General features: G+C 44.9%; 2 protein-coding genes, 1 long non-coding RNA gene and 1 pseudogene across 20 annotated transcripts; 1 reads left to right on the top strand and 3 right to left on the bottom strand.

Annotated features, from left to right (window-relative positions):
• Nucleotides 1-2,575: 2,575 nt before the first annotated feature.
• On the top strand, nt 2,576-9,185 carry LOC136467454 (uncharacterized). Of its 15 annotated transcripts, XR_010761581.1 has the most exons (12): nt 2,576-2,816; nt 3,222-3,414; nt 3,558-3,630; nt 3,922-4,027; nt 4,325-4,448; nt 4,524-4,606; nt 5,623-5,746; nt 5,822-5,904; nt 6,920-7,043; nt 7,119-7,201; nt 8,210-8,333; nt 8,409-8,979. It is a non-coding gene; the product is annotated as an uncharacterized lncRNA (long non-coding RNA). The 15 variants fall into 15 exon arrangements; XR_010761576.1 differs by adding an exon at nt 9,037-9,185 and having other exon boundaries at nt 3,222-4,027; nt 8,409-8,491; XR_010761582.1 differs by adding an exon at nt 8,986-9,093 and having other exon boundaries at nt 3,222-4,027; nt 8,409-8,491.
• A 207-nt stretch (nt 9,186-9,392) lies between these two features.
• LOC136467453 (putative pentatricopeptide repeat-containing protein At1g03510) lies at nt 9,393-11,401 on the bottom strand. 3 transcript variants are annotated; one of them, XM_066466166.1, is made up of 3 exons: nt 11,039-11,401; nt 10,259-10,950; nt 9,393-9,777 (listed from the first exon to the last, which is right to left on the bottom strand). In XM_066466166.1, the coding sequence occupies exons 1-2, from the start codon at nt 11,089-11,091 to the stop codon at nt 10,515-10,517; spliced, it is 489 nt and encodes a 162-aa protein (XP_066322263.1). In that variant the 5' UTR covers nt 11,092-11,401; the 3' UTR covers nt 9,393-9,777; nt 10,259-10,514. The 3 variants fall into 3 exon arrangements, 1 of the variants encoding a protein (XP_066322263.1); XR_010761573.1 differs by having other exon boundaries at nt 9,399-9,777; nt 11,170-11,401; XR_010761572.1 differs by having other exon boundaries at nt 9,410-9,777; nt 10,165-11,401.
• A 317-nt stretch (nt 11,402-11,718) lies between these two features.
• On the bottom strand, nt 11,719-14,378 carry LOC136464042 (uncharacterized; annotated as a pseudogene).
• Nucleotides 14,379-15,421: 1,043 nt separating this feature from the next.
• LOC136464041 (probable lipid phosphate phosphatase beta) lies at nt 15,422-16,871 on the bottom strand. Of its 2 annotated transcripts, XM_066463009.1 has the most exons (3): nt 16,206-16,871; nt 16,001-16,130; nt 15,422-15,783 (listed from the first exon to the last, which is right to left on the bottom strand). In XM_066463009.1, exons 1-2 carry the CDS (start codon nt 16,796-16,798, stop codon nt 16,034-16,036), a joined length of 690 nt encoding a protein of 229 aa, XP_066319106.1. In that variant the 5' UTR covers nt 16,799-16,871; the 3' UTR covers nt 15,422-15,783; nt 16,001-16,033. The 2 variants fall into 2 exon arrangements, with proteins under 2 accessions (XP_066319106.1, XP_066319107.1); XM_066463010.1 differs by lacking the exon at nt 15,422-15,783 and having other exon boundaries at nt 15,823-16,871.
• Between the last annotated feature and the right edge of the window lie 254 nt (nt 16,872-17,125).

The raw sequence follows: 17,125 nt of genomic DNA, 5'->3' as shown, positions 1-17,125 counted from the left end.
TGCCCAAATAGGAACGCAAGCGGTTCAATGGAATACTAATTTACATTGTGCGGAACCTGTGGAAAGAGAGGAATAGGAGGATCTTCGAAAACGTCCACATGACGGCGCAGCAGGTGGCCTCGTTAGCAAAAGAGGATATAATGCAAAGACATAAGGCAATGACGTTTGCTAGGTGAATCCTTTTCGCACATAAGATAAGTCCATGTCTCTTTTTCTTCACACATTTTGGCTTGCCATATCTTAACAATTATAAACATTTACATGTCACAAAATTTCTCCATCTATCCCAAATTAAATCCAGTTCTAGAGTTGTCATAAGTCAAACTATTTTAAGTTTGACCAAATTTGTAGAAAAGAGCACCTATATTTACTAGTATATTGCCCGTGCTAACGCTTCGGTGACATTTAGGGTAACACATTAAACAGTCATTCATCAAACTTTGTAAACAACTAACCTTATCTTATGAATTTGAAAAATATGGTAAATCTAAATCAATCTATTATACTTAATCAATGGTTATTACAGATGTATCAGCCTGCTTCCTCCTCCTCCTCCAATGGGTCCACCAAACCGATGTCGTCGCCGCCACCCGTGGCGCCCTAATGCCACGCCCACTCTCTGCTCCTCCTGGCCCGGTGTGCACCAGTGCGACCGCGCCGGCCACATGACCAAGCTGGTGCTGAAGGGCCTCAACCTCACGGGCTCCCTCACCGCTGCGCTCCTCGCACTGCTTGCCGAGCTGCACATGCTGAGCCTCATGTCCAACGCCCTCCTAGGCCCCATCCCGGACCTCACCATCCCACGATAACTTGCACTTATCATGGAGAACAGGGGTGTTTGGATTCAGGGACTAAAGTTTAGTAGATGTCACATCGGGTATTTAGATACTAATTAGAAAGACTAAACATGGGTCTAATTAGACTTAATAGATTCATTTCGTAAATTAGTCTCAATCTGTGCAATTAGTTTTGTAATTAGTCTATGTTTAATACTCTAAATCAGTGTCCAAACATTTGATGTGACAGGGACTAAATTTTAGTTGGGGGAACCAAACACCTGGGCAAGCATTGAAGCTTCATATTCAACATTGGTCAGAGTATCATTATCCAAAGTTATGGCTATGTCAAAGTTCCAATTCAGTAAAACACAATGTTATAGTCCCAGCAACAGATATGACATCACTAGGAAATCATCATCATCATCAAATCAAATCAAATCAAATCTTCAGTTTCTCAGCCGTCACAGTGCCGGTCTGTTCCCTGGGTCGTCCGATTCTTCCATCGACGGCCTCCGGCTTCCTACAGTAATATAGTGCCTCGTGCCTCTAGGGCCCTTCGATGCACGCCGATAGTCCATCTCGCGCCTCTGTTCCAGGGCACAAGGCCTCCTTATCCACACAACCTACTCCTCCATCGCCGTCGCCTCCGCACTAAAGATGGCAACGGGCACAGAATACCCGTGTACCCGTGGATATCAAACCCGACGGGCGAGGATACGGGCGACAGAGTGCATCCACTAGCACGGGTGCGGGCAGAGTTTTAAACCCAACGGGCATTTGTTAACGGGTAAGAAAATAGCCTATCTGTATCCGTAAACCCGCCTTACCTACCTGACATGTGGGGTCACGGCCAACCAAGTATATATTGGAAGACAAACCCTAGAATCCCCACCCGGCCACCCCAGCGCCGCAACCAGGGTTCGCCCGCGACGCATCCCTTCGCGGAATCGCACTGCACGATTGCACCGCGGCCAGTCCGCTCGTGCCCCTGCCCTTTGCGACCATCACGGCGCCGTAGCCCGCCGCCCCGCGGCCCTGCCCCGTGCCAGAATGTTGGTGGCCGCTGTCCGCTGGCCTCCAACCCCCTCCCGCTCGCCGCTCATACAGGGGCTCGGCGCGACCGCGCAGGCGGCGTAGCGTGCTCGGCCACCGCCCGCTCTAGGCTGGGGCTCGACGACGGCGCGTCGCGCCTCCCCAGACCCTAGTGGCAGGCGGCAGGCATCGCACCTCCGGGCTCCGGCCTCCCAGCGCCGTTGCTCCTCCACTCCGGCCTCCCTCAGACGGTCAGACCCCCAGCCCCCAGTTCCCCACTCGCGGCTCCCCCAGTTCCCCACGGCGGCCGGCCTCCCCCCTCCGACGCCGGTTGCCGGACACCGGCCTCCCCGCACCGAGCCACCGAGGCTCCTTCGCCGTCTTCCTCGCTCCGAGGTTCCGACGCCGGCCCCCATCCTCCCTGCTCCAAAGCTTCGACCCAGGCCTCGCCCCTCTTCGACGCTGGTCGTTGGACATCGGCTTCCCCGCACCGAGGCTCCTTCGCCAGCCACCGTCCTCCCCGCTCCAAGGCTTCGACGCCGGCCGCCATCCTCCCTGCTCCGAAGCTCCGACCCAGACCACCATCCCCGCCTCGCAGGCTGCCGTCTCTGCGGGGTATACGGGCATGCCCACGGGCAAAACATGCCCGCGGATAGCAGGCGTGGGCGCATAGTGCTGCCCATGGCGGGTGGCGGGCGCGGGCACAGATATATTGTCGTGGGTGCGGGTTTGTGATTCATATACCCGCGCGGATTTTACCGGTTGCCATTTTTACTCCGCACGACCTGCTCGCACTCCCTTCCTCCTTTGGACGGCTCCGCCCGCCGCCAGTGCAGGAGCCGTCCCCATCGCCGCCTCCGCCTTCCCTCCTCCCCGTACCTGCTGTAGCAAGCGCGGATGTCGTACCCATCGCCGCATCCGGCCTCCCTCCTCTCCGTACGTGCCACAGAGAGCACGAGCGTCGTCCCCAACTCCACATCGCCGCCTCCGGCCTCCCTCCTCCCGGTACGTTCCCAAGCGAGCGCGGCCGTCGTCCCCATTCGGACTCCCTCCTCCCTGTACAAGTGTACATGCCGCACCCGCTTTCTCTCCATGAGGTACTGAGCCGTTCAGTGTTCCTCTCCATGATGCTGCGCTGCTGCCGCAATACTTGCCCCCCTCTTGGCTGGCACCCACCAGCGGCCGTCTGCCTCTTGCTCCTCTGCTCATCTAGATATTGGAAGAAGGAGAGCAGAGCTATTTCCCGTGTTCTGCCCCCATGCTTCATGGAGAAGCATCTTTGTGTTGCATGATTAGGTTTCCTACCTTGATTCGGCATTAGTCATATTAGTCAGTTACAGTCTTCGATATGTAAATTTATCTGTCGATCTCAAACATACATTTTAATTGTGGTGGCATGTATTCTTTCAGGCAATCACTGGACTGTGTGCTGCTGCTGTGGTTGCAGGCTGGCGCAATTTGTGCTGTGTATAGCCTGTCATGAAAATTACGAACCCAACTGAGTTGGGAATATAGGGCATGATCTATCTTCGGTTCAGACTTCAGAGGTGCAGATCACGTTCATGGGTTTATTTGAATTGATGATGTATTTATTTATTATCGGGTATCCTCTCCCTGATCTCTGTTAATTGTCAATTTCTTGTGAAGGTTGCCACAGCACCTTTCCCCTCTTTTGTGACTCTGTCTACATTTTTATTTTATTTTTTGGTATGTGCCACCTGTTCATTTTTTTTTTGTCCCCGCAAGAGGATGGTTCCTACAAATTGCATGCTGTGGTTAGTTCACCGCAAAAACATCAAATGAGGTCATCTTTTTTCAGGTCTGACACTACTCTTCCCTTCTTTGCTCATAACCAAAGTTTTGCTCCCCTCAATTCTGTGCTCCACTATATGTATAAAGCCCAACAATAGGGAGAGTGCTGGGAGAGCATGGAATTCAGTCTTTCATCCAGGACGTGTGATTACCCCCTGAATTGTGCCTTCTTACACCTACTTGCAGACCATATCTTAATTGCAGGACCATGTGTTACCTTTCGTTATTATGGAATTAGCCCATTTAAAGTTCCCACAATTTCCTCATTACTTTGCTCGATATGCCTTCGATTTTTCAGGCAACCAAACTAATGTTGGAACTGGTAGTACTAATATTTCACAACATTATGATATGTTGGAATGTTGGATTGATCCATTGAGAACCTCAATAACACATTATGGAATGTAAGGACTGCTCATGCTTACATCAATGTACTCCAAATTCGTTTATTCTGTTTACTAATCATAGTGAAATGCTACATGATTTTCATGCCTCCACCTTTTTGTCCCATACAAATTTGAGCTAAGAGACTCCAAACCTTGCTTACTGAATCAGTTTCGTATTCATGTTAATAGCAAGCCGCTGTTAAACAAAACCTTAATAGGAAACGGTGTGATCTTACTAAAAATACCTCAATGCAAAGGTTTACTGCTTTTTCCTCTAATTTTACATGGACTCACTCTAATCTTAATTGATTTCAGTAACCTTTTTGCATGATGGAATGTCCTGGCCGACCTTATATGCATAAAGGCACAGTTTGTTTGAAAATAGCATAGTACACAAGGGCTGATCTGGTGGCTTCCTGATGCTCTGACTATAGGAAAGGTAATATCTGCTGAAATATCATGACACCACAATTCCACATTCTGATTTTTGACCATGCCATTTCCTTTGACATAGAGACTGCATAGAGGAAGATGATGAATCTGTCTTAGAGAGTCAAAGGCTAACGAGCTGTGCAGAATGCTCAATGCAGACTTCAGGTTGAGGCTTAGCTATCGTTTCGATGCAATTTTTGCATTTCTTCAGAAAAATTTAGTATCATTTGGTACATCTCATACCTGAAATATGTAAACAAAGTACTAATTTTCTAGCTCATATTTGTTCAGATCAGTGCATTTATCAGGGCTTCCCTACTTTACATATAAATAATAGTCTTCAGTTACGTTCTTAAGAAATCGTTTACTTCATGATATACATAACCCACTAATGGGTATCTACATTTTTAACGTTCAAAATCGATAATGGTTGCCTGTTTTTTTAACAATATGTTGATGGCTTTAAACATAGTTTCCTCATTTGTCACAGCAGTAATATCTTACATGAAAGCTGACCAATGTAATCCAGCTACAGGTGACCATTGTGCTTACTATTTAGCCTAACAATATCATGTCAAGCAGCATTGTGTTAATAATGTGCCCCCCCCCCCCCCCCCCCCCCCCGATATTAATAATGTACCTCCTGAATTGTGCCTTCTTACACCTACTTGCAGACCATATCTTAATTGCAGGACCATGTGTTACCTTTCGATATTATGGAATTAGCCCATTTAAAGTTCCCACAATTTCCTCATTACTTTGCTCGATATGCCTTCGATTTTTCAGGCAACCAAACTAATGTTGGAACTGCTAGTACTAATATTTCACAACATTATGATATGTTGGATTGATCCATTGAGAACCTCAATAACACATTATGGAATGTAAGGACTGCTCATGCTTACATCAATGTACTCCAAATTCGTTTATTCTGCTTACTAATCATAGTGAAATGCTACATGATTTTCATGCCTCCACCTTTTTGTCCCATACAAATTTGAGCTAAGAGACTCCAAACCTTGCTTACTGAATCAGTTTCGTATTCATGTTAATAGCAAGCCGCTGTTAAACAGAACCTTAATAGGAAACGGTGTGATCTTACTAAAAATACCTCAATGCAAAGGTTTACTGCTTTTTCCTCTAATTTTATGTGGACTCACTCTAATCTTAATTGATTTCAGTAACCTTTTTGCATGATGGAATGTCCTGGCCGACCTTATATGCATAAAGGCACAGTTTGTTTGAAAATAGCATAGTACACAAGGGCTGATCTGGTGGCTTCCTGATGCTCTGACTATAGGAAAGGTAATATCTGCTGAAATATCATGACACCACAATTCCACATTCTGATTTTTGACCATGCCATTTCCTTTGACATAGAGACTGCATAGAGGAAGATGATGAATCTGTCTTAGAGAGTCAAAGGCTAACGAGCTGTGCAGAATGCTCAATGCAGACTTCAGGTTGAGGCTTAGCTATCGTTTCGATGCAATTTTTGCATTTCTTCAGAAAAATTTAGTATCATTTGGTACATCTCATACCTGAAATATGTAAACAAAGTACTAATTTTCTAGCTCATATTTGTTCAGATCAGTGCATTTATCAGGGCTTCCCTACTTTACATATAAATAATAGTCTTCAGTTACGTTCTTAAGAAATCGTTTACTTCATGATATACATAACCCACTAATGGGTATCTACATTTTTAACGTTCAAAATCGATAATGGTTGCCTGTTTTTTTAACAATATGTTGATGGCTTTAAACATAGTTTCCTCATTTGTCACAGCAGTAATATCTTACATGAAAGCTGACCAATGTAATCCAGCTACAGGTGACCATTGTGCTTACTATTTAGCCTAACAATATCATGTCAAGCAGCATTGTGTTAATAATGTGCCCCCCCCCCCCCCCCCCCCCCCTATATTAATAATGTACCTCCTGAATTGTGCCTTCTTACACCTACTTGCAGACCATATCTTAATTGCAGGACCATGTGTTACCTTTCGATATTATGGAATTAGCCCATTTAAAGTTCCCACAATTTCCTCATTACTTTGCTCGATATGCCTTCGATTTTTCAGGCAACCAAACTAATGTTGGAACTGCTAGTACTAATATTTCACAACATTATGATATGTTGGATTGATCCATTGAGAACCTCAATAACACATTATGGAATGTAAGGACTGCTCATGCTTACATCAATGTACTCCAAATTCGTTTATTCTGCTTACTAATCATAGTGAAATGCTACATGATTTTCATGCCTCCACCTTTTTGTCCCATACAAATTTGAGCTAAGAGACTCCAAACCTTGCTTACTGAATCAGTTTCGTATTCATGTTAATAGCAAGCCGCTGTTAAACAGAACCTTAATAGGAAACGGTGTGATCTTACTAAAAATACCTCAATGCAAAGGTTTACTGCTTTTTCCTCTAATTTTATGTGGACTCACTCTAATCTTAATTGATTTCAGTAACCTTTTTGCATGATGGAATGTCCTGGCCGACCTTATATGCATAAAGGCACAGTTTGTTTGAAAATAGCATAGTACACAAGGGCTGATCTGGTGGCTTCCTGATGCTCTGACTATAGGAAAGGTAATATCTGCTGAAATATCATGACACCACAATTCCACATTCTGATTTTTGACCATGCCATTTCCTTTGACATAGAGACTGCATAGAGGAAGATGATGAATCTGTCTTAGAGAGTCAAAGGCTAACGAGCTGTGCAGAATGCTCAATGCAGACTTCAGGTTGAGGCTTAGCTATCGTTTCGATGCAATTTTTGCATTTCTTCAGAAAAATTTAGTATCATTTGGTACATCTCATACCTGAAATATGTAAACAAAGTACTAATTTTCTAGCTCATATTTGTTCAGATCAGTGCATTTATCAGGGCTTCCCTACTTTACATATAAATAATAGTCTTCAGTTACGTTCTTAAGAAATCGTTTACTTCATGATATACATAACCCACTAATGGGTATCTACATTTTTAACGTTCAAAATCGATAATGGTTGCCTGTTTTTTTAACAATATGTTGATGGCTTTAAACATAGTTTCCTCATTTGTCACAGCAGTAATATCTTACATGAAAGCTGACCAATGTAATCCAGCTACAGGTGACCATTGTGCTTACTATTTAGCCTAACAATATCATGTCAAGCAGCATTGTGTTAATAATGTGCCCCCCCCCCCCCCCCTATATTAATAATGTACCTCCTGAATTGTGCCTTCTTACACCTACTTGCAGACCATATCTTAATTGCAGGACCATGTGTTACCTTTCGATATTATGGAATTAGCCCATTTAAAGTTCCCACAATTTCCTCATTACTTTGCTCGATATGCCTTCGATTTTTCAGGCAACCAAACTAATGTTGGAACTGCTAGTACTAATATTTCACAACATTATGATATGTTGGATTGATCCATTGAGAACCTCAATAACACATTATGGAATGTAAGGACTGCTCATGCTTACATCAATGTACTCCAAATTCGTTTATTCTGCTTACTAATCATAGTGAAATGCTACATGATTTTCATGCCTCCACCTTTTTGTCCCATACAAATTTGAGCTAAGAGACTCCAAACCTTGCTTACTGAATCAGTTTCGTATTCATGTTAATAGCAAGCCGCTGTTAAACAGAACCTTAATAGGAAACGGTGTGATCTTACTAAAAATACCTCAATGCAAAGGTTTACTGCTTTTTCCTCTAATTTTATGTGGACTCACTCTAATCTTAATTGATTTCAGTAACCTTTTTGCATGATGGAATGTCCTGGCCGACCTTATATGCATAAAGGCACAGTTTGTTTGAAAATAGCATAGTACACAAGGGCTGATCTGGTGGCTTCCTGATGCTCTGACTATAGGAAAGGTAATATCTGCTGAAATATCATGACACCACAATTCCACATTCTGATTTTTGACCATGCCATTTCCTTTGACATAGAGACTGCATAGAGGAAGATGATGAATCTGTCTTAGAGAGTCAAAGGCTAACGAGCTGTGCAGAATGCTCAATGCAGACTTCAGGTTGAGGCTTAGCTATCGTTTCGATGCAATTTTTGCATTTCTTCAGAAAAATTTAGTATCATTTGGTACATCGCATACCTGAAATATGTAAACAAAGTACTAATTTTCTAGCTCATATTTGTTCAGATCAGTGCATTTATCAGGGCTTCCCTACTTTACATATAAATAATAGTCTTCAGTTACGTTCTTAAGAAATCGTTTACTTCATGATATACATAACCCACTAATGGGTATCTACATTTTTAACGTTCAAAATCGATAATGGTTGCCTGTTTTTTTAACAATATGTTGATGGCTTTAAACATAGTTTCCTCATTTGTCACAGCAGTAATATCTTACATGAAAGCTGACCAATGTAATCCAGCTACAGGTGACCATTGTGCTTACTATTTAGCCTAACAATATCATGTCAAGCAGCATTGTGTTAATAATGTGTCCCCCCCCCCATATTATAGTTCCTTTCATCTTTCTATATTTTGTACTGCTGCTTCCAGCCTCTCCATCTTCATTTTGTGGTTCACATGTGAGCATGGCAACTGATACAGGCATGATGTCTTGAACTACTGGAGCTAAGAGAAAGAACACTACCTACCTACCTTGATACAACCAATGTCATGTATAATTTCGTGAATAGTAATGATACAGTACGGTAAACAGTTCAGCGAGATGTTCCTTTGGTTATATCATGTCAATATCAACCACTGTTCGCAAGACAAGTGTAAATATTAACAAGGTACATGTTGGCCTTTTGCTTTGTGCAGCTCTACTGTAAACACAGGGAATGCAGACATATACACCTTTTATATGTGCATTATTTAATACAAAAGTTAAACTATAGTTCAGCCTGCCCGCAGCGAAGCGCGGGTTGCCATCTAGTTCCATGAATTTAAAACCCACTATTCCTCTTTGCAACTTCTAATCCGCATCAACAAAGGAAGCAGTGACACAAAGATAAATATCATCATTATAGTTATCACCAGTTTCTTTATACCTCCACTTATCAACAGCAAAATTCAACCCCCAAGATGTTTCAGATATGGACTACAGAGTACCCTTTCCCCTAGCATAAAATCTCGGTCTAAAGTTGAGCGGCTTAAGAAGATAAACAAAACGCTGAAAGCCACTTCCTTCAACAAGTGAAAGCAATTGAGATCAGGACCAGCATTGCTTTCAGCATCTTAATGAAAAGACTCCAAAGGATAAGTGCATCTATTACCAGAGTCAGCACTGCCACCATCTCATTTCAGTATCAAGAAACACCTGATGCCCATCATTGCTTCTATTACCTACACAAACATAAATCTCAACAATGTCTGCTGCACCTTTTGTAAATTTCAAAACAAAAAACATAATAGAACCTAAAGCAGAAATGGCATTGTTGTAGAATATTTTACAATCTTAATTGTGCCACTAAATTTAACCAAATGTACAGATTTCAGTACGAGCAATTCACAACACATAAAACAAGCCATAAAAAAAGTTTCCTTTTTAATGAAAGTACACATGTATGCAAACTTTAAAATGAAAAGAAGAAATTAGCCACCACCAGCAAGCCATAAACGACGAGTATCTTTGTTCCTACTGCAGATACAATCTTATGCTTCTCTTTGGACCACTGTGAAAATTATATTTTAGAATACTTACTGTAAGGGGATAACAATTTAGCTACTAACCTTTGGACCAAGATTCGAAAACAAAGACTCCAGCATTTCAATACCAACAGCCAACTGAATCATATCTGAATAACAAAGACTGTTGATTACTAACCTCCTTGCACTGTCCATGCCGTGCATAAGCATTCAACATGTCCAAAACACGACACCTCTGCCATCAGTCTCCTGTTGTGCAAGGCCGAACACACGCTCTGCTTGGCGGATAAGCCCGCACTTGACATACATGTCCACAAATGCGCTGACCAAGAACAAATCCGCCTCTATACCTCCCAACCTCCTGATCGCATGACCATGCGCCTGGACGCAAAGATCAACGTTTGCCACCTCGCTGCATGCCAGCACCACAGCCGTCATCGTGTACCCGTCGACCGGCAGCAGTAGCTCTGAGAACTCCTCGCGAACCCCAGCACGGGCGCCCACTTATCCGCGCCCACGTAATCAGCGAGAACGGCGTTCCCGAAGACGCCGTTCTTTGCGGGACTTTCGTCGAACAGCCTCTGGGCGTCCAGGTACCGGCCGGACCCGCCGTATGACGCGGCGAGCGCGCAAGACACAAAGACGCTACCGAACCAGCCGGACTTGGAGGCGAGCGCGTGGAGCGTCTCCGCGGCGGAGGGCGTGGAGTGGAGCGCGGAGCAGAGGGCGTACGAGTCGAGGGGCACGCGGCCGGATGCAGAGGAAGGAGCCCGCAGGGGGCTCGAGCCGTACCATGAAGAGGTCAAGCTCCTCGTCGCCGGACGGCCCTCCCGCGGCCGCGACGGAGAGCGGCGGGGGGCACGCGGCGATCTGCGCGTCAATGCGGGGGAGTTAGTCGGAGGGCGTGGCGACGCGGAGGCAGTACGAACGTGCGCCTCCAGGGGGCGCTCGATCGTACAGCAGGTGCGACGCGATGGCCGCCTTCTCCCTCTCCCCGTCCACGGCGACCATAGGCGCGCGGAGGAGGAGGGCAAGCAAGCGACGGCCCCGCCCGGCCGCGCGGCCTCGCCTAGCGGCAGCGCGCCTCACCGTCCTTGCCGCGTCCCCGCCCTGCAACGCCTCTGCCACGGCCTCGCCTTGCCCGGCGGCGGCTGGTCGGCTCCTCCAGCGGCAGGGAATTGCGGAAAGCGTTGATGATTCATTTTTTCGGGAAAAAAAAAGGCAACGTAGGCATTGGGTGCTTCTGGGATTCGATCCCTGGTGGCGGTGTCGGAGGGGCCTGCGGGGCTGGGGTTCGTTTGCGCGCAGGAGGACGAGGAGGTTGACACATGTGATTTGGACCGTTGGATTTGAGCGAGTTAGGACGGAGAAGGTTTATAAGTAAATCTGCACAGTCTGTTTTGAAGGTGTCGATTTTCTAGGTATATTTTTTTTTATGGATGGGTGTCTTTTCAATTTTTGGGTTTAGCAAAAAAAAAAAGTTGGTGAATTATGATGTTTCATCATTCATAATTCATAATTCTATACAAGCAAATTCCTTACTGCAAGGGAAGGCGTCTATGTTTGTGCCTCTGGCTCTGGCGCAAATTCAAGCAAGGGATGATGAAGTAGTTCGAACTGATTAGCTTGTTCTAAACATCGTATATTAATTTGTATAGAAGTATAAACGTGAACAGAACTAGCAAACACACACGTGTTCCAAAATTGAAGATCTGTTCATATGGACACTACTTCAAACCCAAAAACACCCTATCTGTATGTATTGTGGACTATTTTACTATTAATGTATTAATGTATATATATCTGTACTAAAAAATGGAGCAATAGACAAAAGACGGTAGAGCCGTGCCGGTGCCGCAAAATGATAAGCTTTGCTTCCGAACATCAGGTATCCAAGAAGTGAAGATAACAAGAAGACGAGCAGCACCAAAGTCGCCGAGAAGCCCCCAGGAGACGACGCCTTTGTTTTCCGGAGGAGATCCTGAAAAGGAGCAGCTTCGACCGTTAGTGATCAGAAACCAAAGCTGGAAACAGCAAACAGAGTCGGAGAATGAGTTTTTTTTTTTTTTTTACGCCGAGGTTGGAGGACTTCTGGTCATAGGCAAACAGCGACAGCTGCTGGTGCTGTTAACTTATTTGCAGCAAAAAAACAGCCGTTGCACAGTGCCAGCAGAGAGAAGCTACAGCTGCTGGTGCTGCAAATAAGCTGTAACTTATTTGCAGCCGAACAGTCTGATATTATGACTTCATCTCATCTTGCATTATATAACCTTTTGTAGAAAAAAGATCAATCCCCAAAAATTGTTGAACTTGGTGGTTTGCTTAATGTAGCAATAATTTAACCAGCTTCTATGCATTATCAGGATGATAAAAACATATTGCTCATTAATTTCCTAAATTTTTAAATGTTACTTTTTCTAAAAGGATTAATAAAACTGTAAAGCGCCAAAAATATTATGGAACTCATAAAACTATCACATAAGAGTAAAAGGGAAAGATTCAAATTACTCACCTCAAGTTTGTCTTATGTTTAGATAACCCCTAAACTAATGTTTGATTTGATTTACTCCCCAAACTATTTCAACTTGGTCCAATTTACCCATTTGATTTTTTTCTCCATGTACAAGTGAAGTTTTAATTTCCAATTATGTGAGGTGATAGCAAACATCATAGGTTGTGTAAGCAAGTGCATCATAGCTTTTTATCATTATTTTGATAGTTGATGATATCAAATAATAATAAATTAACACTAGAGATACAAAATTGTATGAAACATAATGATGGAAAACCCAAAATGTACTTTTAGCATAAATTGTGATGTCCGCTATCACCTCACAAAATTTGTAAACTAAACTCAGCTTGCAAGTGGAGAAACAAAAAAACACAAGTCTTGTTAAGGGATATAAATTGGACGGAGTGAAATAGTTGTGTGTGGGGGTGTTTAAATCGAACCAAATGTTCTGGTTATCCAGATATAAGCCAAACTTGTGTAATTTGAACTTTTCCAAAAATATAAAAGGGTTACTTAAGAAAAGTAATGTAAATATGAAATAAATAAAGCGACTAGTCTCTTCAATACTTTTATTTCTAGAAAATAGAGAGGGAAACACATCAGAAGAAAAAGTCCTACCAGCTCTTTCTGAATCTTCTTGTTTTCCTCTGCATATCTACTTTCCAATTCTAACTTGGATACAGAGTCATCCTGAAAAGGTCCTGTCAGCTCTTTTCTGAATCTTCTTGTTTTCCTCTGCATATCTACTTTCCAGTTCTAACTTGGATGTAGAGTCATCCTGAGAGTCACAAAACAATCAACGACATGTCAGGGATAAAGTGAATGTTCAGGGCAGACAGTATACAAATATTTTGAAATTCTAACATCCTGGATTAATGGTGCCGATAATCATGGTGGAATTAATATAAGGAATCAAATTTCTCAATTGTCAAACGTTATTCTGGTACAAAAACAATTGTAAGAGAAAGGTATTCACATTACAATTAAACAGGAGCATGTTGTCTTCTTACGATAGATTTTTTTTTCTGTCCTCTTTTTTTTTCGGGTTGAGGGAGGGGTTGCAGATATTATGATAGAGTTTCATGAAAACGAAACTATTCAGTGAATCAATATCATCAAAGCACAGTATTTCCATGATCACTGAAGTTAAATCCGTTTTTTAAGATTATATGCTATGCAACAGGTGATCAGCACAACATCCATATTTGAATCTGAGAGAACACAAAGACAAACGATATTTAGGTGGAACTAGAGTCACCTCAGCATCTGAAGCTTGTGATCTACATGTATGCCCTTGTCCTGCTGCCTGAAAAACAATGGAAGGCACCATTCATATTACACTAGGAACGACCATGGCATCATTTGCTCACATGCAGTAAGGCCTGAAAAACAATGGAAGACACCAATCGCTTTAGCCTGATTCTGATGCACAAGATTGCATCTTTGACCAAAACAAATTCATCAAATTTGTTACCTTGAAAGCCACCCACTGATCGGTCTTGTTGATGAGCTCAAGACATGCAGAATTGTGCTTCTTGGGCTCGACTGCTCACGGCGTCAAACACAGAGGACCCGATCAGTCTGATATGCCGAAAGCACAGGCAACAAGAAACACAACGAACCAGGATAAGTACAACTGTACAAGCACTTACATGGCATCTTCAACTCGGAAGGACAGACCCGAAGCAGCGTGTTACTCATGGCAGCGATCAAGAAACAAGGATCAGGAGGGGAAATTGAGCGCCCCGCTTTCTCCTCTCCTCTCCTCTCGAGAACCAAGAATTCGGAAGATCCAATCCAAGAACCCGAAAACTGATGAAATAATATCCAAGACGGGGGCCCCCGCGACGTTTCCTGCTCCCGGAAGCAAAAGTATCGGGACACGAGAGAGACAAATTAAAGCCATGTTATGACGAGTACGGCAGCGCAGGGCTGAGGGCTCGGTCCTTTCGGTAGAGGGAAGAAGAAGAACCGAATCGGAGGACGAGATGGGCTCGGACTCTGGAGGAGGGTGGAGTTTAGGTTGGCATAAACTAAGGTATAGGAGGCCGAGTAATGATTGGCTGCGGGCTGCGGCGGTGGCGCCGTCCATGGGTCTCCCCACTGCAATCCTTTCGCCGTTTCACGCGTTGGTTGGCAGAAGTGGTTGGATTCGGGCAACCCCAAGTCCGCGAGCACCGCCCATTGCCAGTTAGGATCGTCTGGTGATCGCGCCGCCCACCCTGGCGGACGTGTTGCCTTGTCACCTTGCGGCCGTCGACGAAAACGAGACACCAGAATACCAGAATGAAGTTTCATCAGTGAACCTTTTGCCGTAAACTGCAAAAAGGCCAGCTGCCACTGTTGGATGGGGATCTCTCATCTTTTTGTGAGCCTGACGGTGCCTGGCCTCTGCAGGCGCCACAGTGAACTTGGGCAGAGTTTTGCTGTCCACCTCATCTGAGGATCGGTCGTTTTACCTGAAAGTCTGTGTTTCCGCAGATTATCATTATCCCCGTTGCTGTCGGTAAGCGTTCGTTAGAATGATGATTCAGACGCCAAAAACTTGCTGTCCTTGTGAACTGCGTCCCACGATCTAACAGGATTGAAGATATTATTAGATGCACTGTTGTTGCTGCATTATTGGCGGTCTCGCAGACAATGATTCTAAATTTCGTAGCAGTCTTTTCCTTCACTCCCAGCTCTCTTGCCAGCGATGGCGTTCAATTCCCATGTCCTACTCTGATAACGCATTTGAAATAAAAATTACTCTGATACCCCATTTGAAATAATTTTTTTTTATTTAACCAGGTTGGTTTAGTTGGCATCTTCAAATCAACAAGCAGTTTAATTCCCATGTTTCATTTTCTTGTGCTGATTACACTGTGATCTACTTCGACTTTAACAGTTCCAGGGGTGTCCTCGCCTGAGAGCAGCACTCCGCATATACATGAATAGCACTAGTTTGATAACTACTACTACAAATCAAACTAACAGCGAGTGTATCACAATCATCTTGTTTACGGGTGCATCTAAATGAATTATGTGCGCTGCATCTATACACATGACACATAACCACTGATGCTGGATGTCTCCAATGCAGAGCAACCAGCAGTGAAGACTAAAACAGCCTAGCGATGATGCTGGATGTCTCCAATACAGAGCAACCAGTAGTGAAGACAAACAGCCTAGCAGCAGGTATGTAGCCGCACCTGGAAGTGGAAACAAAATCATCACAGTAATTGAGCATAAGATTATGACTGAAGAATATGGATACATGAGCTATGTAGGTTCATGTATCATATGCATCAAGCCAGAGTGAAAACATTGCTTGGTGGAAAAATTAAGTACATCCCACTTTTTTGGTGGTAAGCCCTAATCCTAGAAAGTAGAAACAGCGTGCCTGCTCAGCAAACTTCAATTGCTTACCATATTTTTCGCTTTGTATTGAGAACAAAGCAATTACAAGCGCACCAGAGGGCGCAGACAAGTTTGCGTAAGACCGCCACACTTAACGCCTGAAATGCTTACCGAAATTGCAACTTCGCAAACAGCAACGCTGTATCACAGAATGGCGGATTAGTGGTACTACAATAACAAGGATTAGCATACGAGGAAGGTGCTTTGGGCGCACACGAATCTCAAGAGCAAGTTGCTGAGCCAGGCCTCGAACACGCCGAGGCAAGCCCCAGCGACGACGTCGAGGACGTAGTGCCGGCCAAGGAGCACCCTGGACGCCGACGTCGCGGTGGCCCAGAGGAACAGCGCCTCGCGGGGACGGAAGCCGCCGGCGGAGAGGAAGGAAGCGACGAGGAAGGCGCGGGAGGAGTGGCCGCTGGGAAAAGACCAGTGGTCGGCGGCGACGGCGACGTACATGTCCTTGGCGTTGTAGGCCGGGCGCGGGCGGCGGACGACGACCTTGACGAGGCCGACGAGGATGAGGTCCAGCACGAGGCCAGCGACAAGGCCTGCCAGGAGCGGGGAGGCCGCCCCGGACGCGTTGGCGTTGGCGGGGGACGCGGAGAGGAGGAGCAGGGAGATGGGGACGGGCAGCCAGATGCGGCCGTCGCCGGCGATCTCGAGCGTCTTGAGAAGGAGGCGCGGCACCGGGAGGAAGAGGGCGTGCAGGCGGAGGGATACGGCCGCGTCGAGGCCCCGGACACCGCCTAGGAGGGTGGGCTTTGACGGCGCCAGCGCCCGCGGCGAGGTGGTGGTTGCGGTTGCCATGCGCGCCGGCAGGGGCGATTGGGGAAGTTTGTCGAACTGGAATCGTGGCCGAGGGGAAATCCGACGAAGCAAGATCTCGTTTCGGTGGGTTCGACCCATTGGGCCTTCTTGTCACTTAGATATTGGGCTCAAAATGGCAGAGTTATACGAGGAAAGAAATCCATTTGACATCCCTAGTTTTCATCGAAGCCTGATTCGCCTCTTCTAAGCCCTTGTTTAGTTGGGCCTCAAAGTCCAAAAAGTTGCTACAGTACCTGTCACATCAAATGTTTGTGGCCCGTGCATGGAGCATTAAATGTAGACGAAAAGAAAAACTAATTGCACAGT

The sequence above is a fragment of the Miscanthus floridulus genome, chromosome 7 (genome assembly GCF_019320115.1).
Source record: "Miscanthus floridulus cultivar M001 chromosome 7, ASM1932011v1, whole genome shotgun sequence".
Lineage (NCBI taxonomy): Eukaryota > Viridiplantae > Streptophyta > Magnoliopsida > Poales > Poaceae > Miscanthus > Miscanthus floridulus.
This window is presented reverse-complemented; position numbering and strand designations above follow the sequence as displayed.